Source organism: Heterocephalus glaber, unplaced genomic scaffold (genome assembly GCF_053883595.1).
Source record: "Heterocephalus glaber isolate CG9 unplaced genomic scaffold, H.glaber_assembly_v1.0 deba00000621, whole genome shotgun sequence".
In the NCBI taxonomy this organism is placed as follows: domain Eukaryota; kingdom Metazoa; phylum Chordata; class Mammalia; order Rodentia; family Bathyergidae; genus Heterocephalus; species Heterocephalus glaber.
This window is the reverse complement of record NW_028258153.1, coordinates 14,875,748-14,898,628: the sequence shown is the minus strand read 5'-3', so window position 1 is coordinate 14,898,628 and position 22,881 is coordinate 14,875,748. Positions and strand designations below refer to the sequence as shown.

Below are 22,881 nucleotides of genomic sequence, written 5' to 3'. Positions count from 1 at the left end.
AGTTAGCATCTTGATCTTGGACTTCACACCTTCCTTGCTTAAGCCATTAGCCATCTAAACATACAGCTTTTAGTTGAGGTTTTTTTTTTTTTTGGTACTGGGGATGGAACTCAGGACCTTGCACTTGCACTTGCACTTGCGATGTAGGCATGGCAAGTTGAGTTTTATAATACAACCTGAGATGACTCTTTTTTTCTTTTTTTCAGTGCTGAGGATCAAACCCAGGGCATCATACATGTGAGGCAAGCACTCTACTCTAAGCTACATGCCCAGTCCCTGGTAATCATTAACTGTGGACATTTAACATTACACTTTTCATACTTGGCCTGCCTTTTGTCTTGAAAAACATTTTTCTGATTACTACTCCCTGTCATCAAAATCATAATTTTAAATAGTTTATCTATTTATTTAACAAATACTAAGTACCTATTCTATGCCAAGCACTGATCTACTAGTTTCAGGATGCAAGAGTGAACCAAAGATCCTTGTCTTGAAGCTTACATTCCAACAAGGGAAGACCAAATAACAATGAAAAGCTCAGTAAATAAGCAAATTATATATTAGAGGTAGTAAGCCCACAGAAAAAGCAAAGCAGGGAAGGGATCAGGAGTGTGTGTCTGGTGTAAGGCAGGGACAGAGGCTCAAGTACAGAAACAATGCAGTCACAGTGGGTTTAAGGCAAAGGTGAGATCTAAACAAGCCCTTGAAGGTCACAGCCTAGCACATTTCTAGAATAAAAGAATTAAGACAAAAGAACAACTAGAGCAAAGGTTGTAAGTCTATATGGTACCCACTGTGTTCTAGAAAGAGCACAAAGGCCAAATGTGCCTGGAGTGGAATGAACAAGATGTACAGATAAGAACAGAGGATAAGAGGGGGACCTCTTTAACTGTCATGTTGCATAGAATAAACTAAAACTTACTTTATCTCTATAATTGAAATGTCTGGCCTCAATTTTTTGTGAGTAGAAATAAAACTATTAAACACATAGCTGTCCACACAGATTTTTCCATATGTGGGATTTTTTTCTCTCTGGGGAAAAATATGCTGAGGCTTGGAAACTGGGGCTCTAAGATACAGAATCATATGTTAATATAATGAGTAAATAAAGTCAGGTTACATGCAAGTCTGCCTGGATTTTAAATTTTATAATCCTTATTATATTAAGGAAATATCTGGAATATTTCTAAGTAAAATACACAAAGACACAACAAGGTGAAAGAAATAAAAAAAGAATAAAGACTTCAAGGTTAAAATTGATCAAGGCAGTATGTAGAGGGAAGATATCAAAACACATGACAGCAAGTTTGCTGGAACCAAGAAGCTGCTCTCCCCACACACCCAGGCATTAAATTAGAGGCTAAATTCTAGAATTTAGAGGTTAAATTCTAATTGTTTTGTAAACCTATTTTGCATTTTAGAAAATGAAACAATCTATCACTACATCCCTCAATACCTGAGGACTGGTTATTCATACACAAGCTCAAGGCTCGCTCCAGACCTTATGGAATTAGAATATGTATTTTAACAAGCTCTCTCAATGATCCATACCCACATAAAAATTTAAGAATCTTGTTAAATAAAATTATAACCCCTGACGTATTTAGAGGTGGGTCCTTCAGGTCTTTACTTTTCTGATATTCTTTTTGTGAGGGCAGATTTTTCTTCTCATACTTGAACCAAAATAACTAACGCAACTTTGAGCTTCTCTAATTTTAAGAGCATAAAGGAGTCCCGTTACCAAAAAGTTGGAGGATCAGTGTCTTATTGAAGGGGAAGAATTTAGAAAAACGAGTGTAACCTAAAAAAAAGCTACCTCCTCCGTGAAGCCTACCCAAACCTGCCCAGGGAAGAGTAAACATTAAGATTTGCAGGTCTCACAGCACCTTATTGTATTCCACAACAATGTGCTAATTATAATTAGCTAATTTACCTATCCTGTGACCCTAATTAAGTATGAATCCTCCGTGCTTCCAGTTCGTTTAACCAATGAATGGATTTCACGCCTCATGCTATCTGAACTTCTGATCTCACTATAAATCCATTTTAATAGTCACTGAACTACGTAGACGCTCTCGTTAATCCCTCAGCGTTTAATTGGTTTGGAAGATTTGTTAACAAAACCTAAGGCTCATCTTGTCTGATGGGGTCCTCTCCAGCTCTGCCCCGCAAGGCTCAGCGCGCCGGGATCGTCTTCCGGGGACGGAACCTCTCCCGAGGTCCCGGGCACTCGGTTGACACAGCGCGGCCCCAACTAGGACAAAGGTCGCCGCCAACATGTCGCAGCCCCACCCACGGGGCGACCACTTCTCTTGTGCCTGGGCACAGAATCAGCATTTTGGCTTCCGGGGCCTTGGAGGGGCACAGCGGACAGCCCCGGCCCCACGCCGCGGCCGCCGCGCCCAGGTTCCGGAAGGGAGTGCAGCGTCGCCCCGCTCGCGACCCAGGCGCCTCCAGGCCCGGACAGGGGGCTTCGGCGCCCCACACGCCGGCCTCCCCGGGCGGAGCGCAGGCGGCCCGCACTCACCTCACGGCGGGCTGGCACCAGGAGCGGCAGGCGCCCAGGAGGCATACGGACCCACGGACGAGGCGCACAGCCATGGCGGGACAGCGAGGGGCGGCGGCGGAGCTCAGGGACGCGGCTGCGCTCCACGCTCCTCAGTGGCAGTGGCAGGCGCGGGGCGGGGTGGGGCGGGCGCCGGGGGCGGGGCAGTCCGGCAGCGGGGCCCCGAGCGGGAGCGCGCGCCCTTGCCCCACCCCTCTCCGAGCCTCCCGTCGCGCCACCCGGGGGTGGGGCCGCCTTGGTCCCAGCAGCCTGGCAACCATCGCGGGTCCAGAGCCACCCAGAGAACCCGGTGAAAGGTAGAACCCCGAGGGGCGCCCTGACGCCTCACCACGAAACTCCACTTGAAATTTCTTTTGTAACTTTGGAAGTTGAGTGCATATAGCCAACTACACAGAACTATTTTGGAAAAATTGTGCTGTTATATTGTCTTGCAAAAGTTGGTGATGACTTACTGAAAAGAAAAATCTGAATGTGTTTTATAGACAGGAATCCTCAACTTTAGCTCAATTCTCCGGTAGTACTTGAATTCATATCTTGCCATTTCCTTTCTATGCAAATTACCACTAGTGTTTAATGACATGCACTTCATTTAAACAAAGCCTTAGTTATTGGAGTTTATGTGATTTTTTGTTGTTGTTCTTTTTGTTTTGTTTTTTGGCAATGGAAAATATCTTAAGGTTCTTGAACTCTTAAAAAATGTGCAGTGTGGATTTCTAAGTAGGTAAAATGGGGCATCGAAGCTGTTCTATTGTAAGACCGCTGTCTTTACCAAAAGCTCTGAGGAGCTGACTATAGTGAAGCAAACCCAGGGATCCCACTGGTGCCTCCAGAATGTAAGACCAAAGGCCTTACCAAATGCTCCAAGGAGCTGGAGTGGAGCACATCCGGGGATCCCAGCGGTGCCTCCAGAATGTAAGACCGCTGTCTTTACCAAATGCTCCAAGGAGCTGACTGCAGCGAAGAACACCCGGGAAGGAACACACCGGACAAGTTGGAAAGTGAAACAGACCTTAGTCTGGCCAGACGGCACTCCTAAAGCAAAGTAGCTTAGAGAGGTGTAGTCCAGAGTTGAGGCTCTTTTTATAGGGGCTCGAAGGGGAGTTAACAGGCGAAATTTACAGAAGAAGGAACAAAGGTTTAGTGGTCTTACATTTGTATGTTAATTAGCCTGACAAGTACTGTTAGCAGATGCTTTGTAGATTGGTCTATAGATAGTGGTGTCTGGAACAAAGGGTTGGATAATTATGACTGATAGGGATCTTATCTAGTGTCTGGGAACTAAGGAGCATCTTTATCTATTTACTCACATTCAATCACAGGTGGGGCTAGGGGAGTTCTATGATTACAGAGTTATGCAGTCTTAGAGTATTATTCAAGGACAGTTACCAAGCACCTGAAATGGTGAAAGTGAGAGATATTTTGTGTTAGAAACAAACAATTTAATGTAGGACATAAGTTTTAAAAGGAAAGTTTTCATTCTAAACGGAAGAATATGAATAGCATTAGTTGACTGGAAGCACAGAATTCCATCGCTCTTGCTAGAATTCTGGATGTGCTGGCCTGGCATCCTTATCTCTAACCTATAGTCAGTGTCAGACTATTTACTAGCTTCACAGGAAGAAAGTCTTGGTGTGTAGGGAACAGGGGAAGGGGATGTTACCAGAACCTCTGCAGTAAGTCCAAGTCTCCTGCGAGCCACGGCAGCACACGGCGAATTACTGGAAAGGTAGACAAATGAGAAGAAGCTGAGCTTTGGGTCTGATCAGTGCTGCTCTGGGCAGCAAAGACAAAAGCCCCCCATGCTTGCAGCACCTTTTATTCAGTACACGGGGAAACAAATGTAACAAGTGAAATGTAGAGTTCAGTACTTCACACTGGGATAAACAAAGTGTAACAAAAGACTGGGGGGCAGTGGAAATCTTAAGAACAATGAGGAACTATGCAGATGAAGACTTGGTTTCTCCCTGGTGTCTCCCGCAGGTGTGGTCCTGTCCTGGAGATTACAGCATCCCGGGATCACTGAGGTCTCAGTTGTGACCGGAGGCCAAAATGCAATTATGTCTGAAATGTTATAGCTGGCCTGTAGGCAGGAGAACTAGGCCTACTCAAATGATTTTTCCCTGGAATTATGTAGCATTGCTCCCAACATTGGTGTCTCAAGGTGACAGCTAACTGATCTCATAACTTGCTCCTGTGGTGCATTCAAGGATCCCTAAAGGAAAAACCAAAACTTTTTTTCTCTTTATTCATACTCAACACCCTTTATCACTTTGGGCCCCAGAAATGTGTGGGTATGTTTCCCTACATACCAAGCAATTTTCCAGCAGTCATCGTGCTTTGTCAGGTCCCTTAGGCTAAGGACTCAATCCCACAGGCTTGCCTCCACTTCAGAGGCCATTTCCAAGTCCCAGGTTGTGTCCTCAGCTTCTGGTCAACCAGCTGTAAATCAGGGTACCCAGGACCAACCGCCTCCAGGGAAATGCTTACATTTATCAGTTCATTATGAAGGACTTCGTGAAGGAACAGCCATATAGAAGAGATAGATAAGACGTTAGGGGGTGTAGCAGAGAGGTTCTGTACCCACTCTGGCTCACGCCTTCCCAGCAGGTCCACAAATTTTGTAACCTGGAAGGTCATCAAATATCCTTGTTTTTAGAGAGCTTAATGGGCTGAAAGTCCCAATTCTTGAATCCTCTAATCACTTGTATATTTGTGGAGACAGGTTTATTTTGGGATATCTGGGGCCCTACCTTGTGACTTGAACTAAATATTATGACAGGGACTCATTGTGAATAACAAAATACACATCCTATCAGGAAATTCAAAGCATTTTAGGAACTCTGTGATGGAATCAGGGACAAAGACCAAATCATATTTCATACTATCACATAGGAATCATCTGCTGTGTAGTTTTACTGAGCCTCTGAAAAATGAGGATGATGATATAGACTATGTCAGCATGTTAATGTGGCCTGAGACTCATTATCAGCAACACGCGCTGTTGATCAGAATATCTGATGATGAGGTACAGCATTCTCTGCAGTTAACAAGTCTCCCAGGTGAACCTTATAAAATACAAGCCTCACGAATCCCTCCTAAGTTGCTTTAAGTAATGAGATGGTTCATGTAAAGCCATACCACAGTGTTAACTCAGAATGTTAGCTGTTTTTATTCTCCACTTACAAGCTCACAGGCCTCAGTCCTTTCAGGGAATGGTCACATTTAATGTAACCTTTTCTAATCAAATAGACATAAATCAGGATTTTCCCCATTCAAATAATTGGCCTCAATAGTGATATTTCAAAGTAGGTAGTCCTGGGGGAGAACTGTGGAGGGCATTATTTTGGACTTAACAGGCCTGGGTGATACTCCTCAAATCAAAGCATGTGGTGACTGTTTTTCTATACTGAGTAGGGCAGGCCAGGGATGCTCCCTGTAGATGATAGAGGCAAGATTTCTCTCAGGACTGTAGGAATTACAGTGTCCTTAGGAAATATGGCAATGTAAGAAATTCCAAATCTTCTAATTTCAGAGGAAGTAAATAATGATTTATGTAGAGAGTTTATTACAAATGCATTTATATAAAAGGATATAAAACACGTTTAGTGATTTGTCTTGCTACTTTTTATACATCATTCATATATAAACCTTTTCCAATGGGAAAACACTTTGGTTAGGATATTTGCCATACCTGTTTTTGAGTTAAAAGTTTTGAATGAATGTTCCTTTTAACATGTAACCTTGTTATTTTGCACCTTTATCTCTTCTTAAAGATGCTTTTGTACTTTTTCAAAACTAAATGTTAATTTGAACATTTTAGACTCAGATTATCATTATTTCATCAAACTTTTTAAAAATAACCTAATATGTGGAGAAAAGTTGCAGATATAGACTAACTCCCATTTACCTTTTTTACTCACATTTTCAATTGTTAGCATTTCGCCCTGTTGACCACATAAATGTATTTTTTTTTGAAACATTTGAGAATAAGTTGGATATATCATGCCCTTTTCCTTCTAGTATTTATTTCCTAAGAACAAAGGAGTTCTCTTAATAATCAGAGTAGAGCTATCAAACAAATTTAACAATGATATATGATTCTTAAACAATTTATTCCACATTCCAGTTTCAACAATGTCCCAATAATATCCTTTCATTACAATGAAATCATATCCAGAACCTTATCCAGGATCTTTAATTTTTTTTTCTGGTGCTAGAGATCACACCCAGGGCCTTGTGCATATTTGCCAAGCACTATTACACTGAGCTGTATGTGCTTACCCCTCACAATATAGTGTCATCATGTCTCCTTGGTATTCTTTAATTCAGAGCAGTTCCTTTTAGCTGTTCTTGTTTCATTTTTGGTTTTTGATTTTTCTCTTTACCGTGACAGTTTGAAGAGTAAAAGCCAGCTATTCTGTAAAATTAATTTTCCTAGTGACAGAATTTTTGCATAAATAATGTAGTGTCAGTTTAGTTATACCACATCATAGTGTCCTTCGTGCCTGTTCCATTCTTGGTAAGGTTATTTTGAGCTACATTTAGTTAAATTGGTGTCTATTGTTAGACCCAGCGAGAGAGAACCAACCAGAGACTGATATTAAATCCACACAGGAGTTTATTACTGGCCGGGACCGGAGCTGAGCATCAGACTTGAGCCCCGACTGGGGGGAGACAAACAAGTTTGTTTTATACACCTTTGAGGCCAACAGTTTCTAGGCCCCCCTATGGGATAGAAGTAGCAAAGCAAGCTAAAGGTACAGAAGTGGAACATCCTGCCGTTAGAACATTTGTAAAACAATAGTTGATTAATTGTTGTTTCTAAAGAGACTTTCTAAGGGCCAAGGAGGTTTCTAAGCTTCCTCTCTCTGAGTTCATCTAAAGGGCAGGCAGGTGGGTCAAGCAGCAATATGGAGTCTGTTTTGCTAACTAAGCTCCTTCATCTATCATTTTACTGCACAGTAAAGTTAGTTTCCTTTTTGAAATAAATATGAACACATGTTTCTGAGTATTGAATTAGCTGTATTAAAATGATATGAAAAGTCCAACAAACTCTCCTGATAATTTAGGCAAAACCTACCAGATTTTCTGAACCCTTTGAGCCATTTCCTGCCATTTGGAGGAATATGGCACATCTTTTACATGAAGTTTCCACAGCTCATGTATTCTTTTTATTTCAGAGGGTGGGAGATTAGGGGGGTGATGGGGGTGTGGGGAGGAATGGACAGAGCTTTGCTATGTTACCCAGGTTGATCTTGAGCTCCTGAGTTCAAGTGATCCTTCTGCCTCAGCTTCCTGGGTAGCTGGGACTGCAGATGTATGCCAACACCTTGGCCAAGTACGTGTTTATTGATTGAAATGTCATTGACTGCCAGAGTAATCAGTCAGTGGATATACCTGAACTATGACCTTTAAGAATTAATGAGGAGGGAAAGACAAGACCCTGGAAGTGGGTGTAGCAAAATCAGGAATGCTTTGGGAAGGTGGGAGCCCAATAAAGGGAACAAACCAGTCTGACTGACAGAGGGTGTATGTGTTCAGAACTGGGAGCTTGAGAGCATAAGAGCAAGTGTAATGCGCAGATTTAGGGATGAGATCATTAGGGTTTAAATTCTGATTCTGCTGTTTATCAGTTATCAGTTGTCGTACAGTGCACAGATTTGCTACAATTATTTGCAGCCATCTATTGTTGATCTGCATTTTCATGATTACTGAATATTAAATGCAAGGAATTTAGATTTGATGTAGTAGGAGGTAAAGAGTCCCCGTGGATGAGGAAAGCAAAATATACTCATTCATTTGTTCTCCTATTCAATAAATGCTCATTGAGTTCCTCCTAATATTGAGGGTCCAGCATTGTACAAGATAAAATTTCTCATTTCAAGGAGCTAAAAATACAATTATGAAAATAAGACTGGCATGAAAATACAAGACAGTGTGGTTAATGGAGGAGTAAAGCAGTTGTGCAGAGCAGGGGGGTTGACATGGTGGGTGTCCTTCTTGATTTGTTTCTTTTTCCTATTTACGTTTTATGGCATAGTGGAAAAAATATGAGATATAGCATTCAGCAGACCTAGACTGAGGTTGAAAACTCTCTCTGGGAGTTCCTTAATCTCTCCATGTCTCTGTATATTTGTATCATGGAGATATTAATAGTATCTACCTCAGGGGCTGTGGAGGCTAAAAGAAGACAAAGTATGTAAAGCATGCAGTCTGGCAGGACTAGGACCCCAGAACACAGTAACACCATGACTGAGTTCTTTACGCTAAGTCTAAGCAGAGCCCATGTTCTACTCAAGTTGCCAGGAAAACAAAGCCCAGAAACTCTTCCTTCTGATTTAGTTCTTTATAATTAATTTGAAAAGTGTCTGTGGAAGCTGCTCCTTCTTGTTTGGAATGATTTTCAGCCAAAATCTTTTTTGAACATTTTATAGACCTTTTGTTGTTTCCAGACCCTAAGGTGAGCAAGGCTTACCAGTGTCAGCTTTAAGTGTCTACTCTTTGTTGAGAGCAATTCTTCATAATTTTTTTTGGGGGGGAGATTATTTCATACTTATAGTATGACTATAGCTGTCTAAGGCCCAATGTCACCTTTTGCAAAAGCTGGCTATGGCATGTGGAAACTTCACTCCTTGTGCCTCCGGTCACAAGTTGAGGCCTCAATGGTCTTGTGATGCTAAAGGGTAAGAGTACATCAGCTGAAGACATCCTGGTTCTTCAAGAAAGTAGTGACAAAAAAGAGAAAGGTTTCACCTGAGAGAAGGACAAATTCTTTATTAGCCTGCTATCTCATCCCACCTACTATTTTAAGAAAGCTGTCCTTACCACCCTCATAAGCTAAGATCCTCATCAACATAGGATTACCGCAGCAGCCCCCTAAGTCACCTGAAGCTCCCTTCAGTTACTGTGTGCACCCAATAAATAGTGGCAAGCTTGGACTGTCTTTATCTTTGCCCACTCTGAGCCACTGACCTCGCAGCCCCCCATGCACTTGGAAATTACACAAGTCCCTATTGTCTTTCTTTCTTTAACCCTCACAGTCCCCCTTTTTAAGCAGTCAGAGGATCGGTCACCCTCTAATAACTCTTCATTTCTTTCAATACCTCTTCCCATTTTAGGAAAAGCAAGAGAGAAAATATCAAAGACCTCTTTACTAATATCATTTAAGAAATGGCTGCCCTTGGAATCCTTTCACCCAGAGTTCATAAGCAACCCTAGGGATTTTTAAAGCTAATACAAAAATAGGTTAAAGTACAAAAGAATTTCATTTGTTTAGATTCTAAAACAGTAATAATTCTGGATAAATGTTCTGGTCTTGTACAAGCAACTGTCAACAATATTAGAATTTAAACTTTTTCACCTGTAGAGGATCAGAATATTAATTCTTCAAAGGAGAGTATAAAACTCTAGACCACAAAGGGACAGAAGATTTGTCCAAATACTTGAAAGCTTTAAAAGTCACTTAGGACAATTAATAGAACAGTGTCATAGGATCAAACGGCAGATAGCAAGAAATTTCAAAACAGTGGAGCCAATAAATGGGTCAAAGCTAAGCGTTTATACCCTAATTAAAATAGAAGCAAAGGAAAGTGAGGAAGGATAAGGCTCAGGTAGAGTATACCATATATCTGGAAGCTTCTTTGGCTTGCCTGAATTTTCTGAAGGCCATTTTTGGGGTAGATTGTTTGAAAAAGGCCACCTACTAGGGGGCATGGACTTGATAGGTAAGTTATGAATTATCTAAACCTCTGCTTACTCACTGTAAATGGGGAATAACAGTACCTGTATCATAGGACACGGGAGAGGACTGTTCAGTGAATGGAGGTAAAGTAGTTAGCATAATGATAGGATTAAAATAAGCAATCAGTAAATGGTAATTAATATTGTTATCAATGAGAAATACACATATTTTGGAGTACAAAAACTCCAAAAGAAATCCTAATGAAGAAAACCTACTTAAAAAACAACTCTATGGTGAAATAAGAAAAAGAATTAACCCTATAATGCTCATTTGATATTATACAAAGATACATCATCTTAGAGCCAGGGATTTAACTCAGCAGCATAGCGCCTGCCTGGCAAGCATGAGGTCCTGAGTTTAATCCCCAGTACCAAAAAAAGATACATTATCTTACAGATTCAAAACCTATTTCATGTATATTCCAAACACCTCTTTATGCTTTTACTCTGCTTATGCTTTTATTCTGATACCTGTAATAAATATGATTCACGCGGTCCTTCCCAAGCCTGATACAAATGCCAGGTTCTCTAACCTTAGCCACCAGTATCTGTCTCTAGATCACTGTAGAAATGGAATGATTAGGAGGTATTATTTTAGTATTACTTTATATTTGATTTGAACTGTACCTTGATGGTATCGAGAACCTGAAACTCACATTTGTTTTCCTAAATTTGTCTGAAATATTTTCTTTTTCTTTACTGAAGACAATATTTTCAAAACTAGTTGCTGTTTTATGTTTTGGGGTATTTTCTTTAAAAAGAAATAAGCTGGGTGTGGTGGTACAGACCTGCAACACCCATGCTCAGAAGGCTGAGGGAGAACAGCTTGGATAAATTCAAGACCAGCTTGGACTGTTCAGTGAGACTGTCTCAAAAACAAACTAACAAACAAAAAACAAAAAAAATAAACAATTTAAGTATCTTAAGCCAGCAAAATTTTTACAGGAAACTTATATATCAGGATTAAGAATGGATTTGTTTAAACTTCAATGTTCAAACCCTGATCTGTTTCTAAATTGCTCCCCTCTGGCCACACCAATAATATGACCAAAATATTAGCCATACATAATTTTAAGCAAAAATTGCTCAAAAGTAAAAAGTAGTATAAAATTTATATTCTAGGGCTACTCTGTCCTTTACAGCCGTGTTATCTAGCTCACTAGAAAAAGTATGCCTGTCCACTGGTGCAAAGCAAAACTGATTTAATCATGTGTAGAAATTTGATATAAATTTTACTGCATTACAGTCGTCTATTAAAAGAAACGTAGCAGCTGTAATTCTGTTGCATGGATCCTGGACAATGTCAAGAAGATGATTGCTAGATCATTTTGTTTGTATAATACAGAATTATTACTTTGTATAGGTGCTTTGTATTCAGGGTAAGATAAGCCTTGATGGTATGGTTTCTCTAAGAATTCATGGCCTTTGCCATAGTAATTGTGTCTGGTTTTAAATGGACAACCTTGAACTTTATTTGAGCAGATAAGTTTGATATAATTCTCATAGAAACTTGAATGTATTTGCTGAAGCCCCATTCTAAACTAAGAGCATCATTCCTTAGGCAATTGGTGTCTTAATCAAAGAAAAAAGCCTTAGTGAAATTAATCTATAATTAAAAGTTAATATTGTTGAGTATCTATGAACTGAAACTATATGGACCATGAATGATGTTTTCAATTTGAGCTTTATCTATTTTAAAATTTAGCCATCCTGTGGTCATCTTCATTTGCCATGAACTCCTTCAGCTTCCTATATTCTCTCTTAAATTTATCCTTGTGCCCATCCATTCTTTAATCAAGAGAAAGAATTATCTGTTGTCCTGTCCAAACAGTTGTCAACCTTTTTCTTTAAGCATTTATTTATCTGACGGCTCTTTCCTTATTTCAGGTACACATGAACATACACCAGATGTTATAGCTTGCATCTAGATGTCCCTCAAAACCTCAGGCAGTCATATGTAGTGCTTTTCAGAGGTGGCTGGATCTAGGGTGTGTGACACTGGGATTGATTCATGGTGTAAGCTTGGATAAAGGGCACTAGGATTAAGGGTGTGAGTGCTACCCGCCCTAAGGGCAGGTAGTCTGGATAAGATATAAGGGGCAGGAAGAGGCTTCTTACTTGTAGCTTGTACCTTCTGCCTCCCATGAATTTTTCTCCTCTGCCATGCCATCTTGCCTTGGAGACAGACAACTATGAACTGAAACCTCTACAGACTGTGAGCCAAATAAACATTTCCTCCTTTAACTTTGGGTGTCGGGTATTTTGTCTTAACAATGAGAAAACTAACTAAGACACTAGATAAACATAAACATATACCACATTTCCAAAAGTTCTGGTTGGAAATGTAGTTTTATTGGTGAAAAACTGCAGTGGTTTATGGAAATAGACAGGAATTCCCTAACCTATGACCACAGAAAATTTCTCAGATGGTTTGTATTAGAAATTTTATAGATTCGTTTTTATTGGATATAATTATTGGATCTGAATTTATTTTGTTATAATGATACCTTTTTTTTTTTGGTACCGGGGATCAAACTCAGGTCCTTGCACTTGCGCAGCAGGCGGCGAAACCATTGAGCTAAATCCCCGTCCCATATAATGATACTTTTTAAAATCAAAGACTAACCATTTTTTTTTCCAGGCCCAATTATTGGATACTTGTTTCAATCATTTTGGGATTCTATAACAAATACTTAGAGTGGTTGGCTTATAAACAGCATATATTTATTTCTGATAATTCTGGAAGCAGAGAAGTCCAAGATGAAGGAACCAGCAGATTCAGTGCCTGGTGAGAGCCCATTGTAGAAGGAAATCTTCCCTCTGTAACCTCAAGGGCTGAAGGAGCAAGGAATTTCTCCAAAGTCCCCGATAAGGGCACTAATCCCATTCATGAGAACTCCTCTCTCATGACCTAATCAATTTTCTTTTATAAATTTATTTTATTGGTACATAATTGCACTACATGAAGTTTACATTCACCTTGGGGAGTAGGTGCATGTACATAACACGTCTTGATTCTTTCTAATTCCTTTCTCATCTCCTCCCATCTCCCTCTCTATCTCTAAATTCCCTTTCACCATTTTCATTATTATGTTTTTATGTTTACATTCATTATGGGTATTTCATACATGTACATGATGCATCTTACATCTTTTTACCTTCCCTTTCCCTCCCTATCCATCTTGCCCTCTATCTCCTGGACCTCTTCCTATTTCAGTTCTCAAAGCCTCTACCTACTACTACCTGATGGTTAGGATTTCATGCATGAATTTTGGAAGGACAAAAGCATTCAGTTCATTGCAATGATTCAACTTTTCTACTGATTTAAAGAGCTAGCTCTATCATTTGCATTTCTTTATTATTGGGATCTTCTTCTAGACTTTTTATTCTGTTCATCTCCCTATCATTTATTCATTTATTCAACAAGTATTTATTGTAAGCATATTCATGCTCTCATGCCAGGTGATCTTCCAGGTACTATAGAAGAAATAAATACAACTAGTTTCTTTTTGTTTTCCATAAAAGCTGTTTTTAATTTTAATTTTATTTTTCTAGTAGCACATATTTGGAGTGCATAATGATTACATTTATTTTGAGGAGTTTGTACATGTATATAACATATCTTAATTCTTATTTTTTGTGTCCTTCCCCTCATGCCTCCCTGTTCCCTCCAACTCTTCTTCTCCTTCACATTTGCAAAAATTCTATTTCCACTTTTTCCTTCAAATTTAAAAAAAAATCCCTTTCCTCTTCCTTACCTTCTTCCATCCTTGTTCCCCTTCCCATTTGAAAAAGATTTTCCTACTTCTTATTATCTTTTATTTAGCTCTTTATTTATACTTAGGATTTCTCATGTAAGAAAAACCATGTGACATTTAAACTTTTGTGTCTGATTTATTTCATTTCTTATGGTCTCAAGGTGCATCCATTTACCTATATATAAATACCACATTTTCTTTATCCATTCACCTGTTGATAGGTATATAGGCTGTTTCCAAGATTTAGCTATTACAAATTGTGCTGCTATAAACATGGATATGCATGTATCACTGTAATATGATGACTTTAACTCTTTTTTTATTGGTACTTTTTTTCCCTTAAATTCTTTTATTGGTACATTTTAGGTATACAATATGTTTACATTTATCATTGGGTGCTTGTACCTGTACATGATGTATCTTGGTTCATATTTTTTCCCCATTACCTGTGTGCCCTTCACCCCCTCCACCCTTCCCTATTACATAGACTTCGTTTCCATTTTTTTTCTTTTATCATAATTTTTCCTTTCCGTTCTTTCCTTTCCCCTTCCCCTCCCACCACCCCTACCCCTTTGGACCTTTTCTTCCTATTTCAAACTATCAATTATTCATTTTAATCATTTTAATCCTTATTTACACTTTCAGTTTCTCACACTAGAGAAACTATTCGGTATTTACACATCTGTGTCCTATTTATTTCACTTAAGAGTATAGCCTCAATATGCATCCATTTAGCTATAAATGTCTCTAGTTTCTCATTTTTCATGGCTGAGTAGTACTCCATTTTATAAAAAAACTCACGTCTTCTTTATCCAGTTTCCAATTGATGGGCACTTGAGCTGTTTCCAAGCTTTAGCTATTACGAACTGTGCCGCTATAAACATGGGTGCGCATATATCACTGTGGTATGATTCTTTTAATTGTTTTGGGATGATACCCAGCAGGGGGATAGCTGGGTCAAATGGGACCTCTAGTCTTAGTTCTTTGAGGTATCACCATACTGATTTCCACAGTGGTTGCACCAGTCTGCACTCCCACCAACAATGAAGAAGGGTTCCATTCTCCCCACAACCCCGCCAGCATTTGTTATTGGATGATTTCTTAATAGCAGCCATTCTTTCTGGGGTGAGGTGGAATCTCAGTGTTGTTTGCATCTGCATCTCTCGAATAACCAGTGATGTTGAACATTTTTTCATATATTTGTTTGCTGCTTTTACTTCTTTGTCTGAGAAATGTCTGTTCATTTCAGACGCCCATTATTGAATTGGGTCTTTGAACTTGGGGGGTCTGATTTTTTTCAATTCTTTATATATTCTAGATAGTAATCCTTTGTCTGAGGTATAGCTGCTAAAATGTTTTTCTCATATTGTAGGTTGTCTGTTAGCTCTGTTGGTGGTTTCTCTTGCAGTGCAGAAGCTTTTTAATAAGATGAGATCCCAGTTGTTGATTCTTTCTGCTAGCTCCCATTCTACTGAAGGTTTGTTCATGAAGTCTTTTCCTCTGCCAATGTCGTCAAGAGTTCTACCTAACTTATCTTCCAGCCAGTTTAGTGTTTCTGTCCTAATATTTATATCTTTAATCCACTTCAATCTTAGTTTAGTGCATGGTGATAGGTATGGGTCTAATTTTAATCTTTGGCAGGTTGAAATCCAGTTTTTCCAACTCCATTTATTAAATAGGCTATCTTTCCTCCAATGGTGGTGGTTGGCTCCTTTGTCAAAGATGAGGTGGCTGAGTATGTCTGGAGTTGTTTCTGCATCTTCTAATCTATTCCACTGATCCTCAGGTCTGTGTCTTTGCCAGTACCATGTTGTTTTTATCACAGTAGCTTTATAATATAGTTTCAAGTTGGGGATTGTGATACTCCCAGCCATGTCTCTGTTGCCCAGAATTGCTTTTGCTATTCTAGGTCTCTTATGGTTCCAAATGAATTTTTGGATTGTTTTCTCTAGCTCTGTGAAGTATTTTGTTGTAATTTCAGTTGGCACTGCATTAAATCTATATAGTAGTTTTGGAAGTTTGGCCATTTTCACTATATTGGTTCTTCCTTCCCCTGAACAAGGGATGTCTTTCCATTTTCTTATATCATCTTATATCCTCCTTGATCTCCTTTTTCAGAGAGCTGTAGTTTCCTGTGTAGAGATCTTTGCTTCCTTTGTTAGATTGATTTCTAGATATTTCATTTTTTTGGATGCTATTGTAAATGGAATTGTTTCCCTAATTTTTCTCTCAGTGAGTCTGCTATTTGTGTATAAGAAGACTATTGTTTTTTGAGTGTTGACCTTATATCCAGCTACTCTACTGAATCTGTCAATTAAGTCTAGAAGTCTTTTGGGTCTTCTATGTAAAGTATCATATCATCAGCAAATAATGACAGTTTAACTTCTTCCTTTCCTATCTTTATTCCTTTTATTTCTTTCTCTTTTCTAATTGCTGTGGCTAATGTTTCCAGAACTATATTGAACAGGAGTGGTGATAGTGGGCATCCTTGTCTTGTTCTTGATTTTAGCGTCAAAGTTTTCAGTTTTTGACCATTTAATTTGATGTTGGCTGTTGGTTTTTCATAGATAGCCTTAATCAGGTTGAGATAAAGACCTTCTATTCCAGTTTTCTGTAGGTTTTTTTTTTATCATGAATGGGTGTTGGATTTTGTCGAATGCCTTTTCTGCATCTATTGAGTTGATCATATGGTTTTTGACCTTGACTCTGTTAATATGGTGTATTACATTTATTGATTTACTAATGTTGAACCATCCTTGCATCCCTGGGATAAATCTGACTTGGTCAGGGTGTATGATCTTCTTGATGACCCTCTGTATTCTGTTTGCCAGTATCTTTTTGAGGATTTTTGCATCTATGTTCGTTAGGGAGATTGGCTTGTAGTTCTCTTTTTGGGTTGGGTCTTTCCCTGGTTTTGGAATGAAAGTAACACTTGCTTCCAGGAATGAATTTGGAAGCTTTGCTTCCCTTTCAGTTTCCTTGATGAGTTTAAAGGGTAATTGTGAGAGTTCTTTAAATGTCTTATAGAATTCTGCAGTGAAGCCATCAGGACCTGGGCTTTTTTTTGTTGGTAAAGTTTTAATTACATGATTTAATTACTGATTGTAATTGGGGTGTTTAGACTTTTTATATTTTCTTCATTCAACTTTGGAAATTCATATATATCCAGAAACCTGTCCATTTCTGTGTTTTCCATTTTCTTAGAGTACAGGTTCTTGAAATAGTTATTGATGATCTTATAGATTTCTGCTGCATCTGTTGTGACTTCAGCTTTTCTTTCCTAATTGCGTGAATCTGAGCATTTTCTTTCCTTTTTTTGATAAGGTTGGCTAAGGTCTTATTGATTTTATTTATTCTTTCAAAAAACCAAGTCTTTGATTCATTGATTTTTTTGTATTGTTCTCTTAGTCTCCATTGCACTGATTTCTGCTCTGATCTTTATAATTTCCTCTCTTGTACGAGCTTTGGGTTTGATATGCTCTTCTTTTTCTACGACCTTGAGGTTTTGCATTAGGTTATTTATCTGAGTTCTCTCTGTTGTCCTAATATGGGCATCCACTGCTATGAATTTCCCGCTTAGAACTGCTTTCATTGTGTCCCATAAATTTCTGTATGTTTTACTGGCATTTTCATTTACTTGTGGAAACTGTCTAATTTCTTCTTTAATTTCCTCTGTGACCCATTGGTTGTTCAGGAGGGAGTTATTCAATTTCCATGTGTTTGTGGGAGTTTTGTGGTTTCTTATATTATTGAACTCCAATTTAATTGCACTATGGTCTGATTTGTGTATCTGAATGTGTTTTCTGATTTTGTGGGGTGGAACACTCTGTAAACATCTGTTAATTCCATTTGTTCAATAGCTTGGTTCAGTTCTAGAATTTCATTGTTAATTTTTTGTCTAGATGATCTGTCCATTTGTGATAGTGGGGTATTAAGGTCCCCCACTACAATTGCGTTAGTGTTTATTTGGTTTTTCATGTCTATTAATATTTGTTTTGTATAGTTGGGGGCATTTGTATTTGGTGCATATATATTTAGAATTGTCATCTCTTCCTTTTGGATTGTTCCCTTCACAAGGATGTAGTGACAGTCTTTGTCTCTCTTAATTAGTTTTGGTTTGAAATCACTTTGTCTGCAAATAAGATTGTTACCCTTGCTTTCTTCTGGGTTCCTATCACATGGAGAGCTGTTTTCCACCCTTTTACTTTCAGTCTATGAATTTCTTTTTGAGTTAGGTTCTGCCAGTCTATTTCTTTTGGTTGGTGAATTGGGGCCATTAACATTGATAGTTATAATTGATAGATATTGCCTTATCCTTGTCATGATGCTTTAGTGTTGTTGGCTCTTTTATTTCTTATTTTTTTCCCATTTTGTTTTTACCTTGCCTGGGGGCTTCCTTCTGTTGGGCCTCATGAAGTTGTGACCTTCATTGTCTTTTTCTAGGATATTGCTTAGAATTGTTTGGAGTGCTGGTTTGGTGTTCATGAAATTTCTCAGGTGTTCTTTGTCATGGAAGTATCTAATTTCCCCATTGATTTTGAAAGATAATTTTGCAGGATACAACAGTCTAGGTTAGAAGTTACTTTCTTTTAGGGCTTGAAATACTTCACTCCAGGCTCTCCTTGATTTGGGGCTTTGTGTTGAGAAGTTTGCTGTGATTCTGATGGGCTTTCCTTTGTAGGTGATTTGTTTCCTTTCTCTAACTGCTTGTAGGATTTTGTTTTTCTGTTGGGTTTCTGGGATCTTGACTATTATATGTCTAGGTGTAGATTTTTTTTTGATCATGGCTAGTTGGAGTTCTATATGCCTCACTTATCTGTATGTCCAATTCTCTACCTCTGTCTGGAAAGTTTTCTACTTACTTCTGTGAACTTTTTTTTATGTCAATTGTACTTTCTCCTGTTTTTTTGTGGACTCCTATCAGTCTTATGTTATTCTTCTTTGCATCATCTAGCAGCTGCTGGATTGATTTCTCATGGTCCCTTACTATCTTTAGGAAATCTCTGTTTTCATGGTCCTTCACTGCAATCCTGTCTTCTATATCTGGTATTCTATCTTCAGATTCTCTTAATCTGCTGTGCATGCTTTCAGTGGAGTTTTTAATCTCCTGAACATCTGTATGAATCTGTTTCATGCATTCCATTTCTTTCTTATGTTGGGTAATCATGGTTTCCATTTCTTTCTTACGCTGGGCATTCATGGCTTCCAGCATGTTTCTGAGCTCATCTATTTTGTTTTTTAATCTGTTGCTATTCTAGAGGCTCTAATCATGTCTTTCACTCTGCTCACCATCTCTTTAGTTATCTGGGAGATTATTTCTGTTTTGAATTTTCCTAGAGCCTCATTCATCTGTTTTGTTACTTCCTGTGTTATCAATTCAGGGTGTCCAGGTGGTTGATTATCAGACTTTTCCACCTTGCTTCCCCCAGAATTTGCCTTTTGTGGGGTGGAAGTCTGGGTTTGTGCCTTGCTTAAATGTTTTCTCATTTTTGAATTTGGTACTGTCCTTGGTTTAGTTCCTGGGTTGATACTTGGAAGTTGTTTATTGTAAGTATCTTTGTTGCTTGTAATTAGAACCCTTATGGAATGATTGTTTCTCAGAGGTGTCTTCCAGATATAGCTGGTCTTTAGGTTTTGAGTCTCTAATGGCTCTGTGGCTATCTCATTTTCATTAGACCAGGAAGGACAACTGATTAGATCAAGCACAACATCTTAGCCCAAGTGATACAATCAGCAAAAACAATAGCATCAAGCAAAAAAAAAAAAAAAAAAAGCATCAAGCACAGTTTAGCAAATGACAATTTGTGATAGTTATTAATCTATCACCTTTTACTGTGTGAATTAAATCAAAATCAAGGACCAACCCAACATATGTTTATAGTGAATAAACTCTTCAATATAGCAACTTTACCCTTCAGGATGGGGAGTTAGAAGGAGTTGGGGAAGGAGGGATAGGTAGGTAGAAGGATAGGGGGAGGTTAACAGTGAGGCCAGAGGACACAGGTGAGAGAAGGAAAGAGAAGAAAAGAAAAATAAAGAAGAAATATGAATTAGGGCCAGAACAGGAACACAAAGGGAGATGAAGAAAAATGTTGGACAGCAAGGAAGTGAGGAAGAGAGAGAGAAAGAAAAGAGAAAATAAAGAAAAAAGAGAAAAATAAAAATTTTTAAAGCGTAGAGAAAGAAAAAAATTAAAAATAAAAGCTAAAAAAAGGGAAAAATAGTGATAATTTTGAAAATAACAAATAAAAGATACAAATGAAGGGCCTCCTTCAGGGTATGTCTCTGCTTTCACATTTTACAACGTGGGCAGCAGTGTGCAGTTATAAGTCAATGAGTCTCAGTAAGCCAGTCATAGACAAGTGAGATTCAGGCAGATTTCTTCCTGCAATCCCCGAGTTGAGCTCCCTGTCCTCCTGCAGGCTTGAACTGTGCAAGTTTCTATTGCAGGTTCCAGCTGCCTTTCCCCTGAAGATAGTCCAGGTTCCGATGGGAGGTGATGATCCCTCCAACATACCAAGTACAGTGGTCTGCTGTGCCCTTATTGCAGAGATTCTGTTCACTTTTCCAGTGGGCTTCAGTTTTCATCATGGAGCCTGAGAGAGGCCCTCTCTCTGTTATTCACTTCTGCAGCTCAGGACAATGGCTTTTATGTCCCCCTGTGCCTTGGCACCTGGTCGCAAGTGGGTGTGGTGAGCTGGACAGAGTGGGGCTCCAGTCATCCTGGGACTGCTCTCCCTATGTAACTACACTGGTGGCTCAATTTTAACTCTTTTAGGAAGATACCTAGAAGGGGAATAGCTGGATCAAATAGAACCTCTAGTTTGAGCTTTTTGAGGAATCTCCACACCAATTTCCATGGTAGATGTACCAGTTTATATTTCCATCAACAATGAAGGGGGGTTCCTTTTCCCACCACAGCCTCCCTAGCATTTGTTATTGGATGATTTCTTTTTTTTCCCCTCATTAAGTTTATTGGTACATTTTCAGTATAAAATACAGTTACATTCATCATTGAGATCTTGTACCATTACATGAGTATCTTGATTCTTATTTTTTTCCCCTTCCCCTGCCCTCCCTTCACCCCCTCCACCCTTCCCTATTTGCAAAGACTTTGTTTCCATTTTTTTCCTTTTCTTATATTTTTTCTTTTCCCTTTTTTCCTTTCCCCTACACCTCCCACTTCCCCTGCACTTTTGGACCTTTTCTTCCTGTTACACAATATCAATTATACATTTTTAAAATTATAATATCAAGATCTAGGAGACATTACCACAGATTTTACAGATTTGAAAAGGATATAGAAAGCATATTTCAAAAATCTGTTTTGAAATAAATTTGACAACTTCTTAGAAGTACCCTGGAAGACAAATTAATGAAACTAACTGGAGGAAATATAAAATTTGAATAGCGCCTATTAAAGAAAGTATATTCCTAGCTTTAGAACCTACCTATATGACAACAGCAGGCTCATATACATTTTAACTGATAAATTATATCAAACAATTAAAGCAGAAAAAAGAAGGAACACTTCTCCCCTCATTTTAGGAACTCAACATTGTGCTAATCCTAAAACTGGATAAAGATAATGGAAGAAAAAAGTATGAACATAGATAGAAATTTGTTTAACAAAACAAACTATTAGAAGTGAGATTTGGAAGTATGTAGTAAGTGGTTTTGTTATAGGGTGGGCAGTGTTGGTTCAGTATTGGAAGATCCACCCCCAAAAGTCATCATTCTAACAGAGGAAAGGATAAAGCCATATGATCCTGTCACTAGTTGGAGAAAAAGTATTGGACTAAATTCTGCAGCTGTTCATGGTAAAAGCTAACAGGAGACTAGAAGTAGAACAGAACCTTCTCAACAGATTAAAGACATGTACTCCATACTTCCAGCGAGAATGCCTTACATGAATGGAGAAGATAGAATGCTTTCTCCTTAAGGTGGGGAACAAGGGCAGATATGCTTACTCTTTATCTGTCCATTAAACTTTGAAACCTAGTCCCCACCAAAATAGTCTGGCAATAAATGACACAACTAGGATAGGATTGGCATGGCAGAAGCAAAATCTTTATATGTAGATGAAATGATCATCTACAGAGAAAATACTAAGAAATCTCTAGGAGCCCCTAGAACTTGTATTTGAATTTAGCAGGATTAGAAAACACAAGGTATATATAAAAGTTCAGGTCTGTGTACACTTTCTATAAATGAAGAATTGGATATTGAAATTTAAAAGTTATATAGGAGTACAAAGGACCTAGAAAAGTTAAAAAACAAAACAAAACAAAAACAGTGTTGGAAGATGTTTAGTACCTAATTTTAAGACTTCTTAAAAAGCTGCAGTAATCAAGGCAGTGTTGGTGTAAGGACAGACATATAGATCATTTGAATAAAACAGAGCATCTAGAAATAGATCCACACATATATGGTCCACTGAGTTTTGAAAAATTATTTAACATTAACATTTTATAGAATATAAACTCAATTCAAGAGCCGAGGAAGAGATAGTGTTTTCAGCAAATGGCGCTAGAACACCTGGTATCCGTATATAAAAAATTAACCTCAACCCTTTATTTCCTTACATAAAAATAATTTGAAGGGATCTATGAACCTAAATAAGAAAGCCTAAAAGTATAAAACTTTAAGAAGAAATTATAAGGGAAAATGTTTATGAATTCAGGGTAGGCAAGAAATACCTAGGATACAAAAGACATGATGTATAAAAGAAAAAAATTAATAAATGAGATTCCATCACAATTTAGAACTTTAAATGACATCATTAAAATGAAAAGTAGTCCTTAAACAGACCATATT

The 22,881-nt window shown here is 38.4% G+C and overlaps 1 protein-coding gene across 1 annotated transcript in view; it reads right to left on the bottom strand.

Moving 5' to 3' along the window:
* The window catches only part of Acadl (acyl-CoA dehydrogenase long chain), a 32,657-nt gene extending 29,971 nt beyond the window's left edge, over positions 1 to 2,686 (bottom strand). The window contains exon 1 of the mRNA XM_004851115.4: positions 2,528 to 2,686. Coding sequence (XP_004851172.1) covers positions 2,528 to 2,601 — 74 coding nt within the window. The 5' untranslated portion in view covers positions 2,602 to 2,686. The remainder of the gene's footprint in view (positions 1 to 2,527) is intronic.
* Positions 2,687 to 22,881: the final 20,195 nt, after the last annotated feature.